Genomic DNA, 17,557 nt, shown 5'->3' with positions numbered 1-17,557 from the left:
TTTGCTACATTCCTTGGGTGCTCCCAGTATAGTACATACCAGTGCACTCCCTGTATTATATATTAGTACAATGCTACAGTGCCAGGATGCGATTTGCACTCATACACCAGTTCAATCTTTGTATTTTTATATATAATTGCTTTGCTACATTCCTTGGGTGCTCCCAGTATAGTACGTACAAGTGCACCCCCTGTGTAATATATTACTACAATGCTACACTCCGAGGATACTCCTTGCATGGTTATACCAGTTCAATCTTTGCATTATTATATATAATTGCTATGCTATGTTCCTTGGGTGCTCCCAGCATAGTACGTACAAGTGCACCCCCTGTGTAATATATTACTACAATGCTACACTCCCAGGATACTCCTTGCATGGATACACCAGTTCAATCTTTGTATTTTTATATATAATTGCTTTGCTACATTCCTTGGGTGTTCCCAGCATAGTACGTACAAGTGCACCCCCTGTGTAATATATTACTACAATGCTACATTCCCAGGATACTCCTTGCATGGATATACCAGTTCAATCTTTGCATTATTATATATAATTGCTTTGCTACATTCCTTGGGTGCTTCCAGTATAGTACGTACAAGTGCACCCCCTGTGTAATATATTACTACAATGCTACACTCCCAGGATACTCCTTGCATGGATACACCAGTTCAATCTTTGTATTTTCATATATAATTGCTTTGCTACATTCCTTGGGTGCTTCCAGCATAGTACGTACAAGTGCACCCCCTGTGTAATATATTACTACAATGCTACACTCCCAGGATACTCCTTGCATGGATACACCAGTTCAATCTTTGTATTTTTATATATAATTGCTTTGCTACATTCCTTGGGTGCTCCCAGCATAGTACGTACAAGTGCACCCCCTGTGTAATATATTACTACAATGCTACACTCCCAGGATACTCCTTGCATGGATACCCCAGTTCAATCTTGGTATTATTATATATAATTGCTTTGCTACATTCCGTGGGTGCTCCCAGCATAGTACGTACAAGTGCACCCCCTGTGTAATATATTACTACAATGCTACATTCCCAGGATACTCCTTGCATGGATATACCAGTTCAATCTTTGCATTATTATATATAATTGCTTTGCTACATTCCTTGGGTGCTCCCAGCATAGTACGTACAAGTGCACCCCCTGTGTAATATATTACTACAATGCTACACTCCCAGGATACTCCTTGCATGGATACACCAGTTCAATCTTTGTATTTTTATATATAATTGCTTTGCTACATTCCTTGGGTGCTCCCAGTATAGTACATACCAGTGCACTCCCTGTATTATATATTAGTACAATGCTACAGTGCCAGGATGCGATTTCCACTCATACACCAGTTCAATCTTTGTATTTTTATATATAATTGCTTTGCTACATTCCTTGGGTGCTCCCAGCATAGTACGTACAAGTGCACCCCCTGTGTAATATATTACTACAATGCTACATTCCCAGGATACTCCTTGCATGGATATACCAGTTCAATCTTTGCATTATTATATATAATTGCTTTGCTACATTCCTTGGGTGCTCCCAGTATAGTACATACCAGTGCACTCCCTGTATTATATATTAGTACAATGCTACAGTGCCAGGATGCGATTTCCACTCATACACCAGTTCAATTTTTATATTATTATATATAATTGCTTTGCTACATTCCTTGGGTGCTCCCAGCATAGTACGTACAAGTGCACCCCCTGTGTAATATATTACTACAATGCTACACTCCCAGGATACTCCTTGCATGGATATACCAGTTCAATCTTTGCATTATTATATATAATTGCTTTGCTACATTCCTTGGGTGCTCCCAGCATAGTACGTACAAGTGCACCCCCTGTGTAATATATTACTACAATGCTACACTCCCAGGATACTCCTTGCATGGATACACCAGTTCAATCTTTGTATTTTTATATATAATTGCTTTGCTACATTCCTTGGGTGTTCCCAGCATAGTACGTACAAGTGCACCCCCTGTGTAATATATTACTACAATGCTACAGTGCCAGGATACTCCTTGCATGGATACACCAGTTCAATCTTTGTATTTTTATATATAATTGCTTTGCTACATTCCTTGGGTGCTCCCAGTATAGTACGTACAAGTGCACCCCCTGTGTAATATATTACTACAATGCTACACTCCCAGGATACTCCTTGCATGGATATACCAGTTCAATCTTTGCATTATTATATATAAGTGCTTTGCTACATTCCTTGGGTGCTCCCAGTATAGTACATACCAGTGCACTCCCTGTATTATATATTAGTACACATTAGTGTCACAGGGACAGTGCTTGAGTGGATAAGAAACTTTTTAAGTGACAGGAGGCAAGTGGTGACCCTGGGGGAATTCTGCTCCAGTGAAAAAGCGCTGTTGACGGGAGTCCCGCAGGGTTCGAGCCTGAGCCCGACCCTGTTTAATGTTTATACAGCACCTCTGATAAAATTGATTTCGTCATTTGGCATAGACGCTATAGCCTATGCCGATGACACACAACTTATCCTGGTAATGGATAAGGATAACCAAGCCTGGGAGGAAAATCTCAAAGGTTGCCTAACGGCCACCTTTGAATGGATGCGTCTAAACCATTTGAAATGCAACACTGGCAAAACAGAGATCATGCCTATAGGCCCAAATAATGAGTTCATCCCACGATTATGGTGGCCAGAAAAAGCTGAAATACCACCTCATACAACCAACTTGGCCCGTAATCTGGGGGTGCATTTTGACTCTGACCTGTCTTTTAGACAACAAGCAGCCAGAGTGGCAGGCATGTGCTTCGGGGTAATAAAGGGACTGAGAAAGTTCTTTGATCTTCTGCCCCTTGAAGCAAGAAAAACAGTTACGGTTGCACTAGTAACATCACGCATCGATTACTGTAATAGCCTCTACGCTGGTACAAATAAAGCTGTCACACACAAACTTCAGATGGTGCAACATGCAGCTGCGAGGTTGGTTTTAAAGTGGCCGAAAAGATCATCTGCAACCAAAGCCCTTAAGGCATTACATTGGCTGCCTATTACAAAAAGGGTCTTGTTCAAAGTACTCTTAATTACTTTTAGAGCTGTCCACAACTTAGGCCCATCCTACCTGAGGAAAAAATTCAGCAGATACTGCCCAACCAGAGCACTGCGTTCTTCAACGGCCAACCTGCTTACCGTCCCAAGCTTCAGACTTAAAACCCGAGGGGGTAAATCCCTGGCGGTACTGGGAGCAAAAGCATGGAATGCCCTTCCCCCCCAGTTGAGATTACTGGATAAAGAAATAGATTTCCGCAAACACCTAAAAACCTGGATCTTTAATCTACAAGATACGACTGCCAAAAGCCTAGTGTAATTCGGGTCTCAGTCAAGTAAGCATAGGAACTACCTAACATCTGGAGGTCCTTTCTGGGCGCCTAGATGCTCCTTGGAGCGATTGTCGCGCGTTATAAATTGGTATTTACATTACATTTACATAGTACAATGCTAAAGTGCCAGGATGCGATTTGCACTCATACACCAGTTCAATCTTTGTATTTTTATATATAATTGCTTTGCTACATTCCTTGGGTGCTCCCAGTATAGTACGTACAAGTGCACCCCCTGTGTAATATATTACTACAATGCTACACTCCCAGGATACTCCTTGCATGGATATACCAGTTCAATCTTTGCATTATTATATATAATTGCTTTGCTACATTCCTTGGGTGCTCCCAGCATAGTACGTACAAGTGCACCCCCTGTGTAATATATTACTACAATGCTACACTCCCAGGAAACTCCTTGCATGGATACACCAGTTCAATCTTTGTATTTTTATATATAATTGCTTTGCTACATTCCTTGGGTGTTCCCAGCATAGTACGTACAAGTGCACCCCCTGTGTAATATATTACTACAATGCTACATTCCCAGGATACTCCTTGCATGGATATACCAGTTCAATCTTTGCATTATTATATATAATTGCTTTGCTACATTCCTTGGGTGCTCCCAGCATAGTACGTACAAGTGCACCCCCTGTGTAATATATTACTACAATGCTACACTCCCAGGATACTCCTTGCATGGATATACCAGTTCAATCTTGGTATTATTATATATAATTGCTTTGCTACATTCCTTGGGTGCTCCCAGTATAGTACATACCAGTGCACTCCCTGTATTATATATTAGTACAATGCTACAGTGCCAGGATGCGATTTGCACTCATACACCAGTTCAATCTTTGTATTTTCATATATAATTGCTTTGCTACATTCCTTGGGTGCTCCCAGCATAGTACGTACAAGTGCACCCCCTGTGTAATATATTACTACAATGCTACACTCCCAGGATACTCCTTGCATGGATATACCAGTTCAATCTTTGCATTATTATATATAATTGCTTTGCTACATTCCTTGGGTGCTCCCAGCATAGTACGTACAAGTGCACCCCCTGTGTAATATATTACTACAATGCTACACTCCCAGGAAACTCCTTGCATGGATACACCAGTTCAATCTTTGTATTTTTATATATAATTGCTTTGCTACATTCCTTGGGTGTTCCCAGCATAGTACGTACAAGTGCACCCCCTGTGTAATATATTACTACAATGCTACATTCCCAGGATACTCCTTGCATGGATACACCAGTTCAATCTTTGCATTATTATATATAATTGCTTTGCTACATTCCTTGGGTGCTCCCAGCATAGTACGTACAAGTGCACCCCCTGTGTAATATATTACTACAATGCTACACTCCCAGGATACTCCTTGCATGGATATACCAGTTCAATCTTTGCATTATTATATATAATTGCTTTGCTACATTCCTTGGGTGCTCCCAGCATAGTACGTACAAGTGCACCCCCTGTGTAATATATTACTACAATGCTACACTCCCAGGAAACTCCTTGCATGGATACACCAGTTCAATCTTTGTATTTTTATATATAATTGCTTTGCTACATTCCTTGGGTGTTCCCAGCATAGTACGTACAAGTGCACCCCCTGTGTAATATATTACTACAATGCTACATTCCCAGGATACTCCTTGCATGGATATACCAGTTCAATCTTTGCATTATTATATATAATTGCTTTGCTACATTCCTTGGGTGCTCCCAGCATAGTACGTACAAGTGCACCCCCTGTATTATATATTAGTACAATGCTACAGTGCCAGGATGCGATTTGCACTCATACACCAGTTCAATCTTTGTATTTTCATATATAATTGCTTTGCTACATTCCTTGGGTGCTCCCAGCATAGTACGTACAAGTGCACCCCCTGTGTAATATATTACTACAATGCTACACTCCCAGGATACTCCTTGCATGGATATACCAGTTCAATCTTTGCATTATTATATATAATTGCTTTGCTACATTCCTTGGGTGCTCCCAGCATAGTACGTACAAGTGCACCCCCTGTGTAATATATTACTACAATGCTACACTCCCAGGAAACTCCTTGCATGGATACACCAGTTCAATCTTTGCATTATTATATATAATTGCTTTGCTACATTCCTTGGGTGCTCCCAGTATAGTACATACCAGTGCACTCCCTGTATTATATATTAGTACAATGCTACAGTGCCAGGATGCGATTTGCACTCATACACCAGTTCAATTTTTATATTATTATATATAATTGCTTTGCTACATTCCTTGGGTGCTCCCAGTATAGTATGTACAAGTGCACCCCCTGTGTAATATATTACTACATTGCTACACTCCGAGGATACTCCTTGCATGGATACACAAGTTCAGTCTTTGTGATATTATATATAATCACGTTGCTACATTCCTTGGGTGCTCCCAGTATAGTACATACCAGTGCACTCCCCGTGTAATATATTACTACAATGCTACATTCCCAGGATACTCCTTGCATGGATATACCAGTTCAATCTTTGCATTATTATATATAATTGCTTTGCTACATTCCTTGGGTGCTCCCAGTATAGTACATACCAATGCACCCCCTGTGTAATATATTACTACAATGCTACATTCCCAGGATGCTCCTTGCATGGATATACCAGTTCAATCTTTGCATTATTATATATAATTGCTTTGCTACATTCCTTGGGTGCTCCCAGTATAGTACATACCAATGCACCTCCTGTGTAATATATTACTACAATGCTACACTCCCAGGATACTCCTTGCATGGATACATCAGATCAGTCTTTGTGATATTATATATAATCACGTTGCTACAGTCCTTGGGTGCTCCCAGTATAGTACGTACCGGTGCACTCTCAGAATTATATATTAGTACAATGCTACACTCCTAAAATACTCTTTGTACGTATACACCAGTTCAGCCTTTGTGATATTATATATAATCACGTTGCTACATTCCTCGGGTGCTCCCAGTATAGTACATACCCGAACACTCCCTGTATTATTTATTAGTACAATGCTACACTCCTACAATACTCCTTGCATGGATACATCAGTTCAGCCTTTGTGATATTATATATAATCACGTTGCTACATTCCTCGGGTGCTCCAAGTATAGTTCATACCAGTGCACTCCCTTTATTACATATTAGTGCAATGCTACAGTGCCAGGATACTACAGAATTATATATTATCGCTATGCTTCATTATCAGGCTACACCCAGTATGGTATATAGCAGTGCACATCCAGTATTCTATATTATCGTTATACTACATTTCCAGGGTACTACTCATATGGCATATGCCAGTGCACTTCCAGTATTACATTTTATTACTACACTACACTCACTCTCAGGGTACTTCCGGTATGGTATTTATCAGTGCACTCCCACTATAGCATATCATCGCTATATGACACTCCCAGGGTACAACTTGAATGGAAAATACCACTGACCTCCAAGATGGACTTATTAGCCCTATGGTACATTCCTAGGACACTCATGGCATGGACAATACCAGCGCGGCGCCAGTACTACATGTTATTGCTGTGCTACATTCCCAGGTTATCGTATTTACTAGAGGGCTCCCAGTGTTTTACATATAATACATATAGGTATATAGACATATGCATATAGTGGTTATATATCAGCTCTATGTTGTACTCCCAGGGTACCTATCATTGATACATATGCACCCAGTATTATGATTATTGCTATGCTTCATTCCCAGACACTCTGGTTATGGTATACACCAGTGCATTCCCCGTACTATATATTATTGTTATGGTACGTTCCCAGGATCCTCCCAGTATGGTATATACCACTGGACTCCCAGTATTACACATTAACTCTATGCTATATACACAGGATACTCCTGGTGTGGTATATGCCACTGGACTCCCAGTATTACACATTAACTCTATACTATATTCACAGGATCCTCCCATTATGGTATATACAGCTGGACTTCCAGCATAACACATTAACTCTCTGATATAGTAACCGGATACTCTTGGAATGACATACACAACTGGATTTCCATTGTTACTTACTGGCTCTATGCTACATCACCAGAGTCCTCTTGGTGTGATATATTCCACTGGGACTCCCAGTATTACTCATTAACTCTATGCTATATTCATAGGCTACTCCTGGTATGATATATACCACTGGACTCCCAGTATTACACATTAACTCTATGCTATATTCACAGAATACTCCTGGTATAATATATACCGCTGAACTCCCAGCATAACACATTAACTCTATGCTCCAGTCACAGCATACTCTCTGTATGATATATGCAATTGGACTCCCAGTATTACATATTAGCTCTATGCTATATTGACAGAGTACTGTCAGGTAATATATACCACTGGGCTCCAAGTATTACACATGAACTCTATGCTATATTCACAGGATACTCCTGGTATGGTATGTACCACTGCACTCCCAGTATTACACATTAACTCTATGAAAAATATTCACAGGATACTCTTGGTTTCATATATACCACTGGACTTCCAGTATTACACGTTAACGAAATGATGTATTCACGGGATGCTCTGGTAAGATATACACCTCTGGACTCCCAGTATTACACATTAGCTCCATGCTACATTGCCAGAGCACTACCAGTGTGATATATTCCACTGGACTCCCAGTATTACACGTTAAATCTATGCTATATCCACAAGATACTCCTGGTATGATATATACCACTGGACTTCCATTATTACAATTATTATCTTAGACCAGCATTTATCCTGGTAGCAAAGGGTCAAGTGACGTGTAAGCAGGACCTCTAAGATACCCATAAAAAGTTTGAAACAATATTTTAATGACAGTAAAAAATTGAATATTCACAAATTGCAGAGGGAATCTGATACACATGGAGACGTCTCTTTCAGACTCTGGGTTTGGCTCGGCCATCTACATAGGAGGTAAAGTTTATGAGTAGTGGACAGCGGGTCATTTTCTGATTTTTTTGGGAAGTTTGAAAGTTTTATCCAGTTGGTGAAGTTCTAGAGTTCTGCACCGGAAGTGAGCCTTTTGTACTGTCAGAATGTAAAGTTATATAGTCAAGTGACATTTAAAAAATCTGCAAATGAAGTAAAAATCTAAAACTTCGAGAAGTTTACACCGGGAGTGAAATGCTGAAGTTTTGCACAGGTGGCAAAGTCTTGGGGCTTTGAACAAAATGTGAACTCTGGGGCTAGGCACCGGAAGTAAAGCCTTTTAGCTATAGTTGTATGTAAGAGGCGAAGTTGTGGCGTGCCAGAGAGCGGCGTAAGTTCTGCCAGTGGGTGAAGAGAGTAAAATACGTTCGTTTTGTGCAGGAAGTGGAGTGCTGATGTTCTGCACAACAAAGAGAGTTCCAAAGATGGAAGACCAGGAATGTACCCATGGGGGCCTCCATGCGCGGTACCCTCAAAGGGAAGCCCCCCAAAGTGCCTCTGCTCACAGGAGGCAGCCCGCAGACCATGCCCTTCGACTAGCTCTTAGTAGGGGCATACCCTGCCCTGATGGGTGAGTTTGGCCCATTCCTCGCACCTGTGCTTAAGTGCAACTCACCTGGGCTTCTTGTGATTCACATCCTGCACTGTGGGCACACCCTGGCAGAAATCCTGTGCACCCTGAACACATTGTGGGCCCCATCCTGCACCACTGTCTCATTGTGGCACAAATCCTGCAATGTGGGCACACCCTGGCAGAAATCCTGTGCACCCTGAACACATTGTGGGCCCCATCCTGCACCACTGTCTCATTGTGGCACAAATCCTGCAATGTGGGCACACCCTGGCAGAAATCCTGTGCACCCTGAACACATTGTGGCCCCCATCCTGCACCACTGTCTCATTGTGGCACAAATCCTGCAATGTGGGCACACCCTGGCAGAAATCTTGTGCACCCTGAACACATTGTGGCCCCCATCCTGCACCACTGTCTCATTGTGGCACAAATCCTGCAATGTGGGCACACCCTGGCAGAAATCTTGTGCACCCTGAACACATTGTGGCCCCCATCCTGAACCACTGTCTCATTGTGGCACAAATCCTGCAATGTGGGCACACCCTGGCAGAAATCCTGTGCACCCTGAACACATTGGGCCCCCATCCTGCACCACTGTCTCATGGTGGCACAAATCCTGCATTGTGAAGTCACGGTTGCCCACAGAACGCACCGCAGGGTCACCGCAGCCCTCTCCCCATGGCCCACCTGCTGGTGCGAAGCAGGATCCTCTTGAAGGCCTTGCGGAAGTCCTGGTTGAAGACCGTGTACAGGACGGGGTTGAGGCAGCTGTTGAGGTAGCCGATCCAGAAGAAGAAGTTAAAGAGCACCGGGGGGATGGCACAGGCCTCGCGGCACACCGACTCCAGGCTGTAGGTGAAGAAGAAGGGGAACCAGCAGACCACGAAGCCTCCAATCACCATGGCCAGCACAAAGGTGAACCTCTTTTCCCGCATTTGAGCCAGGCGGACCTTTGACAGCGAGATGGAGCGGTCTCGCCGCTGCTGCTGGCGTCGACTGACGGTCCACGAGAGCCTGTTCTTGCCCTTGGAGTCCGTGGCCGGGGCCTCCTCCGCCCTCCTGTGCTGGGACTGCCGGGCCTCCTTTGGCTTGATTGTGGAGGACGAGGAGCTGTTTTCATCCAAGTCCACGTTGTCGGGTTCCCCCTCGAGCTGGGGGTACCCCGAGCTCTGGCTGCTGGCGTTCTCGGGGTCGTATTTGTCGTTGGCGTTGAGGGAACCCCCGGACGGGGAGGGCTTGGCACCCAAGGACCCGTTCCGGGAAGGATAGAGCGCGCTGGTCCTCTGCTTGGCCACGCGGTAGATGCGGCAGTAGACCAGCAGCATGACCAGGCAAGGCGCGAAGAAGGACACGGTGCACGACGCCAGCACGTACCACGTCTCGTCGTTCAGGGGGCACTGCCAAAGCTCGTTCTTGGTCATGAAGAGGGGCGGCAGGGCGATGGTGGCCGAGATGAGCCAAACCACGCCGATGGTGACCTTGATCCTCCTGGGCGTCCTCTGGAGGTTGTAGCTGATGGCGTTGGTCACCGACCAGTAGCGGTCCAGGCTGATGGCGCACAGGTGCACGATGGACGAGGTGCAGAGCAGCACGTCCAGGGCCAGGTACAGGCTGCACCACACGCTGCCGAAGTGCCAGTAGCCCATCACCTCGTTGGCCAGCGAGAAGGGGATGATGACGGTGCCCACCAGGAGGTCCGCCGAGGCGAGGGACACCAAGAAGAGGTTCTGCGGAGCCCGCAGGGCCCGGCTCGTGCGCACGGCCGCCACCACCAGCACGTTCCCGAAGAGGTCGGAGATGATGATGGTGACCCCTGCGAGCAGGATGAGGGTGGTCTCCACGGGGCTGTATGGGGGGCTCCAGGCGTCCTCGAGACTGCCGTTGTAGGAAGCATTGAGGCGGTCCAGGGGAGCCAGGGTGACCGCCTCCATCTCGATACCATGGTCAGCACAGTCTGCGGGCCTCATGCAGGCGCCTCGGCATGGGTACCTCGGATCACGGGAGGGGGGTCCTGGCAGCCTCCCACTGCTCCGGCCAGGGCGAGGGCGCACTGCTGGGCTCCACTGTCCGAGGCCGAGGGCGCACTACTGGACTCCACTGCCTCAGGCCAGGGGTGCACTGTTGGTCTCCACTGCCCGAGGCCAGGGGTGCACTGCTGGACTCCACTGCCCCAGGCCAGGGGTGGACTGTTGTACTCCACTGCCCCAGGCCAGGGGTGCACTGCTGGGTTCTACTGATCTAGGCCAGGGGTGCACTGCTGGACTCCACTGCCCCAGGCCAGGGGTGGACTGTTGTACTCCACTGCCCCAGGCCAGAGGTGCACTGCTGGGTTCTCCTGCCCCAGTCCAAGGGCGCACTGCTGGGCTCTCCAGCACCAGACCGAGGGTGCACTGCTGGACTCCACTGCCTCAGGCCAGGGGTGCACTGTTGGTCTCCACTGCCCGAGGCCAGGGGTGCACTGCTGGACTCCACTGCCTCAGGCCGAGGTCGCACTGCTGGACTCCACTGCCCCAGGCCAGGGGTGCACTGCTGGGTTCTACTGCCAGGCCGAGGGCGCACTGCTGGACTCCACTGCCCGAGGCCAGAGGTGCACTACTGGGCTCTACTGCCCCAGGCCGATGGCGCACTGCTGGGCTCCACTGCCCGAGCCAGAGGTGCACCACTGGGCTCTACTGCCCCAGGCCAGGGGTGCACTGCTGGACTCCACTGCCCCAGGCCAGGGGTGCACTGCTGGACTCCACTGCCCCAGGCCAGGGGTGCACTGCTGGGCTCTCCTGCCCCAGGCCAGGGGTGCACTGCTAGCCTCTCCTGCCCCAGGCCAAGGATGCACTGCGGGGCTCTCCTGCCCCAGACCGAGGGTGCACTGCTGGGCTCTCCTGCCCCAGGCTAGGGGTGCACTGCTGGCCTCTCCTGCCTCAGGCCAGGGGTGCACTGCTGGGCTCTCCTGCCCCAGACCGAGGGCGCACTGCTGGGCTCTCCTGCCCCAGGCCGAGGGCGCACTGCTGGGCTCTCCTGCCCTAGGCCGAGGGCCAAGGTCACACTGCTGGACTCCACTGCCCCAGGCCAGGGGGCACTGCTGGGCTCTTCTGCCCCAGGCCAGAGGTGCACTGCTGGGCTCTCCTGCCCTAGGCCGAGGGCCAAGGTCACACTGCTGGACTCCACTGCCCTAGGCCAGGGGGGCACTGCTGGGCTCTTCTGCCCCAGGCCAGAGGTGCACTGCTGGGCTCTACTGCCCCAGGCTGAGGGCGCACTGCTGGGCTCTTCTGCCCCAGGCCAGAGGTGCACTGCTGGGCTCTACTGCCCCAGGCAGAGGGCGCACTGCTGATCTCTCCTGCCCCAGGCCAGGGGCGCACTGCTGGGCTCTACTGCCCCAGGCTGAGGGCGCACTGCTCGTCTCTCCTGCCCCAGGCCAGGGGTGCACTGCTGGACTCTACTGCCCCAGGCCAGGGGGGCACTGCTGGGCTCTTCTGCCCCAGGCCAGAGGTGCACTGCTGGGCTCTACTGCCCCAGGCTGAGGGCGCACTGCTGATCTCTCCTGCCCCAGGCCAGGGGTGCACTGCTGGGCTCTACTGCCCCAGGCTGAGGGCGCACTGCTCGTCTCTCCTGCCCCAGGCCAGGGGTGCACTGCTGGACTCTACTGCCCCAGGCTGAGGGTGCACTGCTCGTCTCTCCTGCCCCAGGCTGAGGGCGCACTGCTGGACTCTCCTGCCCCAGGCCAGGGTGCACTGCTGGACTCTCCTGCCCCAGGCCAGGGGTGCACTGCTGGACTCAACTGCCCCAGGCTGAGGGCGCACTGCTCGTCTCTCCTGCCCCAGGCTGAGGGCGCACTGCTGGACTCTCCTGCCCCAGGCCAGGGTGTACTGCTGGACTCTCCTGCCCCAGGCCAGGGGTGCACTGCTGGACTCTCCTGCCCCAAACTGAGGGCGCACTGCTGGCCTCTCCTGCCCGAGACCGAGGGCGCACTGCTGGGCTCTCCTGCCCTAGGACGAGGGCAAAGGTCACACTGCTGGACTCCACTGCCCCGGGCCGAGGGCGCACTGCTGGTCTCTCCTGCCCCAGGCCAGGGGTGCACTGCTGGACTCTACTGCCCCAGGCCAGGGGTGCACTGCTGGACTCCACTGCCCCAGTGCAGTGCTGGACTCCACTGCCCCAGGCCAGGGGTGCACTGCTGGACTCTACTGCCCCAGGCCAGGGGTGCACTGCTGGACTCCACTGCCCCAGTGCAGTGCTGGACTCTACTGCCCCAGGCCAGGGGTGCACTGCTGGACTCCACTGCCCCAGGCTGAGGGCGCACTGCTGGTCTCTCCTGCCCCAGGCCAGGGGTGCACTGCTGGACTCCACTGCCCCAGGCTGAGGGCGCACTGCTGGTCTCTCCTGCCCCAGGCCAGGGTGCACTGCTGGGCTCTCCTGCCCCAGGCTGAGGGCGCACTGCTGGACTCTGCGGTTCCTAGGTCAAAGGCGCAGTGTTGTTGAACTCTGATGCTCTCTGTTCATCTTAAACAAATAATGCCTCGAGGGGAGAGCCAAGAATGGACTCTACTGCACCCCAGTGGACTTTGCAGCACACAGTTGTCTTTGCTGTTCACAAGTGGTCACTGACGCCTTGAATGTCGTTCACCCACAAAAGCCCAATAGGTGTCTCTGGATTGGTCACTGAGTATCACCGTGGGATGTCAGAGCAGAGAATTGTGCGTCTCTCACAGTGGGGTGTTAGATTGCAGGTAGTTAGAGGTTGGCGAGTCTCTCACATGGGGGTCTCGGATCCGTCGCACAGAGCCGTGTCTCCGTTTTAGTTTCTATGAGCTATAGTTGGAGCCGTGTATTATCGAGGCTGTTGAAACCCCGCTGACGGCGGTCTCTTCAGCGCTGTCGTACCTGGGTGATGCTTGTACGTCTCAGCCCTACGACGGATGTCTGCTAATCTCACAGTGCGCCAGGGCTAGTCACAGAGGGAGGGAGGGAGGGGGCAGTGTTTCTTAAGGACAGCATGTCTCGTGGGAGTAGCTCTCAGAGAACAGAAGCAATGCAAGGGGCAGGACGTTTTAGGACTAGGAGGAACAGGTCCCACGGGGCAGAACAACACAAGGACAGCAAACTGCGAAGGGCTGCAGGTCCCAGAGAACAAGACGTCCCAGCGCGCAGCAGGTGTCAGAGCGCAGAAGGTGACAGTCTCAGGCTAGAGATCGCAGAGCGCACCAGGTCTCAGGTTTCAGAGCGCACAGGTGGCCACAGAGCGCACCAGGTCTCAGGTGGCCACAGAGCGCACCAGGTCTCAGGTGGCCACAGAGCGCACCAGGTCTCAGGGGGTCACAGAGTGTACTAGGTCTCAGTAGGTCACAGAGCGCACAGGTCTCAGGTGGCCCCAGTCACACACACAGAGCGCACCAGGTGTCAGGAGGTCACAGAGAGCACCAGGTGTCAGGGGGTCACAGAGTGCACCAGGTCTCAGGAGGTCACAGAGCGCACTAGGTCTCAGGAATTAATATAGCACACAGGTCTCAGGATGTCACCCAGCGCACCAGGTCTCAGGTGGCCACAGAGCGCACCAAGTCTCAGAAGGTCACAGAGAGCACCAGGTCTCCGGTGGTCACAGAGCGCACCAGGAGGTCACAGAGAGCACCAGCGCACCAGGTGTCAGGAGGTCACAGAGCGCACCAGGTCCCACGTAGTCACAACGCGCACCAGTTCTCAGAGGTCACAGAGTGCACCAGGTCTCAGGAGGTCACAGAGTGCACCAGGTCTCAGGAAGTCACAGAGCTCACCAGGTGTCAGGATGTCACAGAGCGCACCAGGTCCCACGTGGTCACAAAGCGCACCAGTTCTCAGAAGGTCACAGAGCGCACCAGGTCTCATGTGGTCACAGAGAGCACCAAGTCTTATGAGGTCACAGAGCGCACCAGGTCTCAGAAGGCCACAGAGTGCACCAGGTCTCACGTGGTCACAAAGCGCACCAGGTCTCAGGGGGTCACAGAACTCACCAGGTCTCAGGTGGTCACAAAGCGCACCAGGTCTCAGGGGGTCACAGAACTCACCAGGTCTCAGGTGGTCACAAAGCGCACCAGGTCTCAGGGGGTCACATAACTCATCAGGTCTCAGGAGGTCACAGAGCGCACCAGGTCTCAGGTGGTCCCAAAGCGCACCAGGTCTCAGGGGGTCACAGAACTCATCAGGTCTCAGGAGGTCACAGAGCGCACCAGGTCTCAGGAGGTCACAGAGCGCACCAGGTCTCACGTGGTCACAGAGCGCACCAGGTGTCAGTAGGTCATGAAGTGCACCAGGTCTCAGGAGGTCACAGAGCGCACCAGGTCTGTGTCGGGAGCCGCGGTGCAGGCTCACTCAGGGCTGTTGAGGGTTCACCCAGCAGCACTGAGTGATGCCCAGGCGCTCTGAAGCCCGGAGCCGCTTCCAGCGCAGGAGGGCGTGTGTGAGGGGTGGTGACAGCCGTGAGCGAGCACACCCCCGCAGTGGGTACAGTCCTGACTCTGGCAACAGAGAGCAGCGGCGCTCGCCTTACTGGCAGGGACCCAGTGCCAGAGAGTGAGAAGCCCGGAAACGAAGGGGCAGCTGCAGGAGGGGCCACTGGCTGACAAATGCACCAGCACACTGTATACTAAACACTGACTGAGGTTGGAAACCAAGGGGCTGCTGCTGCCCGCAGGAGTGGTCCTCCACCCCTCCTAGTCACCGTCGCACAGACACCTCCACATACCGAACACACTTACAGTCTCTCAAACTGTCTCAGCAACGCGCATTTGGCTACTGTTTGACTGACATTTCCTCGTTCGGACTGGAGTGCGTCACACAATCTCTTGTCAAAAACGTTTAAACAATCAAAGTCTCATTTCGTCCGTCTGATATTCAGGCATATTTGGCCCTGTGACGTACACTCGAAAGTGTAATCAGTCATATATATTCACCAATTTAAATACGCCTCAGTAACGGACAGGCACATACACACGATGTCACACACGCACTTGCGAAAGGTACTCGAATTTACGCCGTGTAATGAGCACACTCATACACCATGCGCACGCGCACGCCCCATGTCTACACTCGATACACACACGGGTGCACTCATATTTTGAATGTCAGGCAACCTGCCACACCCTCCCGATTCACCCTCCCCCACCCGGTATGGTCCTGAAAAAATTTGCTAAAAGCGCACGCGGTCAGTACAACGGCCACTAGAAACGATTAGAAGCAGTGTGCAGGTAACCCCAGTAAGTTAGTTAACTGTGTCAGTCTTTCTCCCGTACCACAGAAGAGAACTGCTTTACCCCTGGCCCTCATAAAATGTAAACAACTTCAGAGCCTATCCACTGCGCAATGTTGTAAACATATATATATATATATATATATATATATATATATATATATATATATATATATATTCAACACAAATGCCCCAGCTTTCGAGAGGTCACACGCAATGCTCTGCCCTCCGGCAATGTTCAAAGCAGCCCGCTTTCCTGCTCCATATTGTAATTAATTAGCCAACGCGTTTCACGGCACACTCGCCGCTTCTTCATGGGCTGCGGCGTCAAAGCACATTAACTCACCACTGATTGGTTGAAGCTTTTATTGCATGCTCGCACTGGATTGGCGTTTGGTTAGAGTGTGAAGTGCATGCTGGACCTTACAGTCCGTTCAGCGATCAGTTCGTGCCTTGTCCTGGTTTCCGCAATGTTTTTAACCTTTGAGTAAGGTAGAAGCTCTCTGGCGGGTTTCGTTGTTGCTAGAGCAAGGTGCTGTTTGTGTTGGAAAAGTTCCTCACAAGTTGCATCTCCCAACAGGCTCTCCATTCGCCACCCGCTGGGGACGGTGCTCCTCTCCGCGGTACATACATACACACACACACACACACACACACAGGGCTTTAAGTGGGCCGGGTCTCACCGGATCTGAGCACCGGCAGTTTTTTTAGGGGGGCCTCGAAACGGGTATCTATCGGGCTCTGTTTTGTGCCCTTGCACAGGCGGTCCGTTTTTCTCCAGACTGCAGTGACAGCAGGCAAATCGATGTGAGCGTTGTAGGGGAAGGGAAATCCATTAAAGAGAGTAATTTTCTCTCTGGATTTCCCTTCTCTTTTTGAATTTCAGGAGCAGCAACATTGTCGTGGTGTCACCAGGGTTTTAACTCTTTCGCTGCGGCGGCTATTCCGCCGCAGCGCTAACGGTCGCGGGGGGCGTGCGGGTGAGCTCCGCGGGTGACAGAACCGTTCTGTCACGGCTTGCGGGTGAGCTGTGCTCATGACGGAACGGTTCCGTCACGGCCCCGCCCGCTCAATTAAACGCATGCGCGGCGGCCGGGCCATGACGGAACCGTTCCGTCATGAGCATAGCTCACCCGCGAGCCGTGACGGAACAGTTCCGTCAATAGCCTCGAAGAGGTTAAGTGAAAGTGTTTTCAATATTATATACAAGCCATAGTTGCTGCTTATTTATCTTATGCAACTAGCAACCATTGACAAAGCCAATGGTCCTGACTTGTAGGTATGATGTGACTTGTTGTATCATATGACAGGAACAGCAGAGTACAAGTCGGGCGGCACACTGTGCTAAACACAGATTTTTAGCTTATGTGTTTTAAGCCACGCCC

General features: G+C 50.1%; 1 protein-coding gene across 2 annotated transcripts; it reads right to left on the bottom strand.

The window, feature by feature from the left end:
- Positions 1 to 8,245: 8,245 nt before the first annotated feature.
- On the bottom strand, positions 8,246 to 15,331 carry LOC147666741 (alpha-2Db adrenergic receptor-like). Of its 2 annotated transcripts, XM_086948914.1 has the most exons (4): positions 13,301 to 15,331; positions 11,654 to 12,697; positions 11,215 to 11,383; positions 8,246 to 11,046 (listed from the first exon to the last, which is right to left on the bottom strand). In XM_086948914.1, exon 4 carries the CDS (start codon positions 10,924 to 10,926, stop codon positions 9,619 to 9,621), a length of 1,308 nt encoding a protein of 435 aa, XP_086805040.1. In that variant the 5' UTR covers positions 10,927 to 11,046; positions 11,215 to 11,383; positions 11,654 to 12,697; positions 13,301 to 15,331; the 3' UTR covers positions 8,246 to 9,618. The 2 variants fall into 2 exon arrangements, with proteins under 2 accessions (XP_086805040.1, XP_086805039.1); XM_086948913.1 differs by lacking the exons at positions 11,215 to 11,383; positions 11,654 to 12,697; positions 13,301 to 15,331 and having other exon boundaries at positions 8,246 to 11,052.
- Positions 15,332 to 17,557: the final 2,226 nt, after the last annotated feature.

The sequence above is a fragment of the Lissotriton vulgaris genome, unplaced genomic scaffold (assembly GCF_964263255.1).
Source record: "Lissotriton vulgaris unplaced genomic scaffold, aLisVul1.2 SCAFFOLD_610, whole genome shotgun sequence".
Classification (NCBI taxonomy): Eukaryota; Metazoa; Chordata; class Amphibia; order Caudata; family Salamandridae; genus Lissotriton; species Lissotriton vulgaris.
This window is presented reverse-complemented; position numbering and strand designations above follow the sequence as displayed.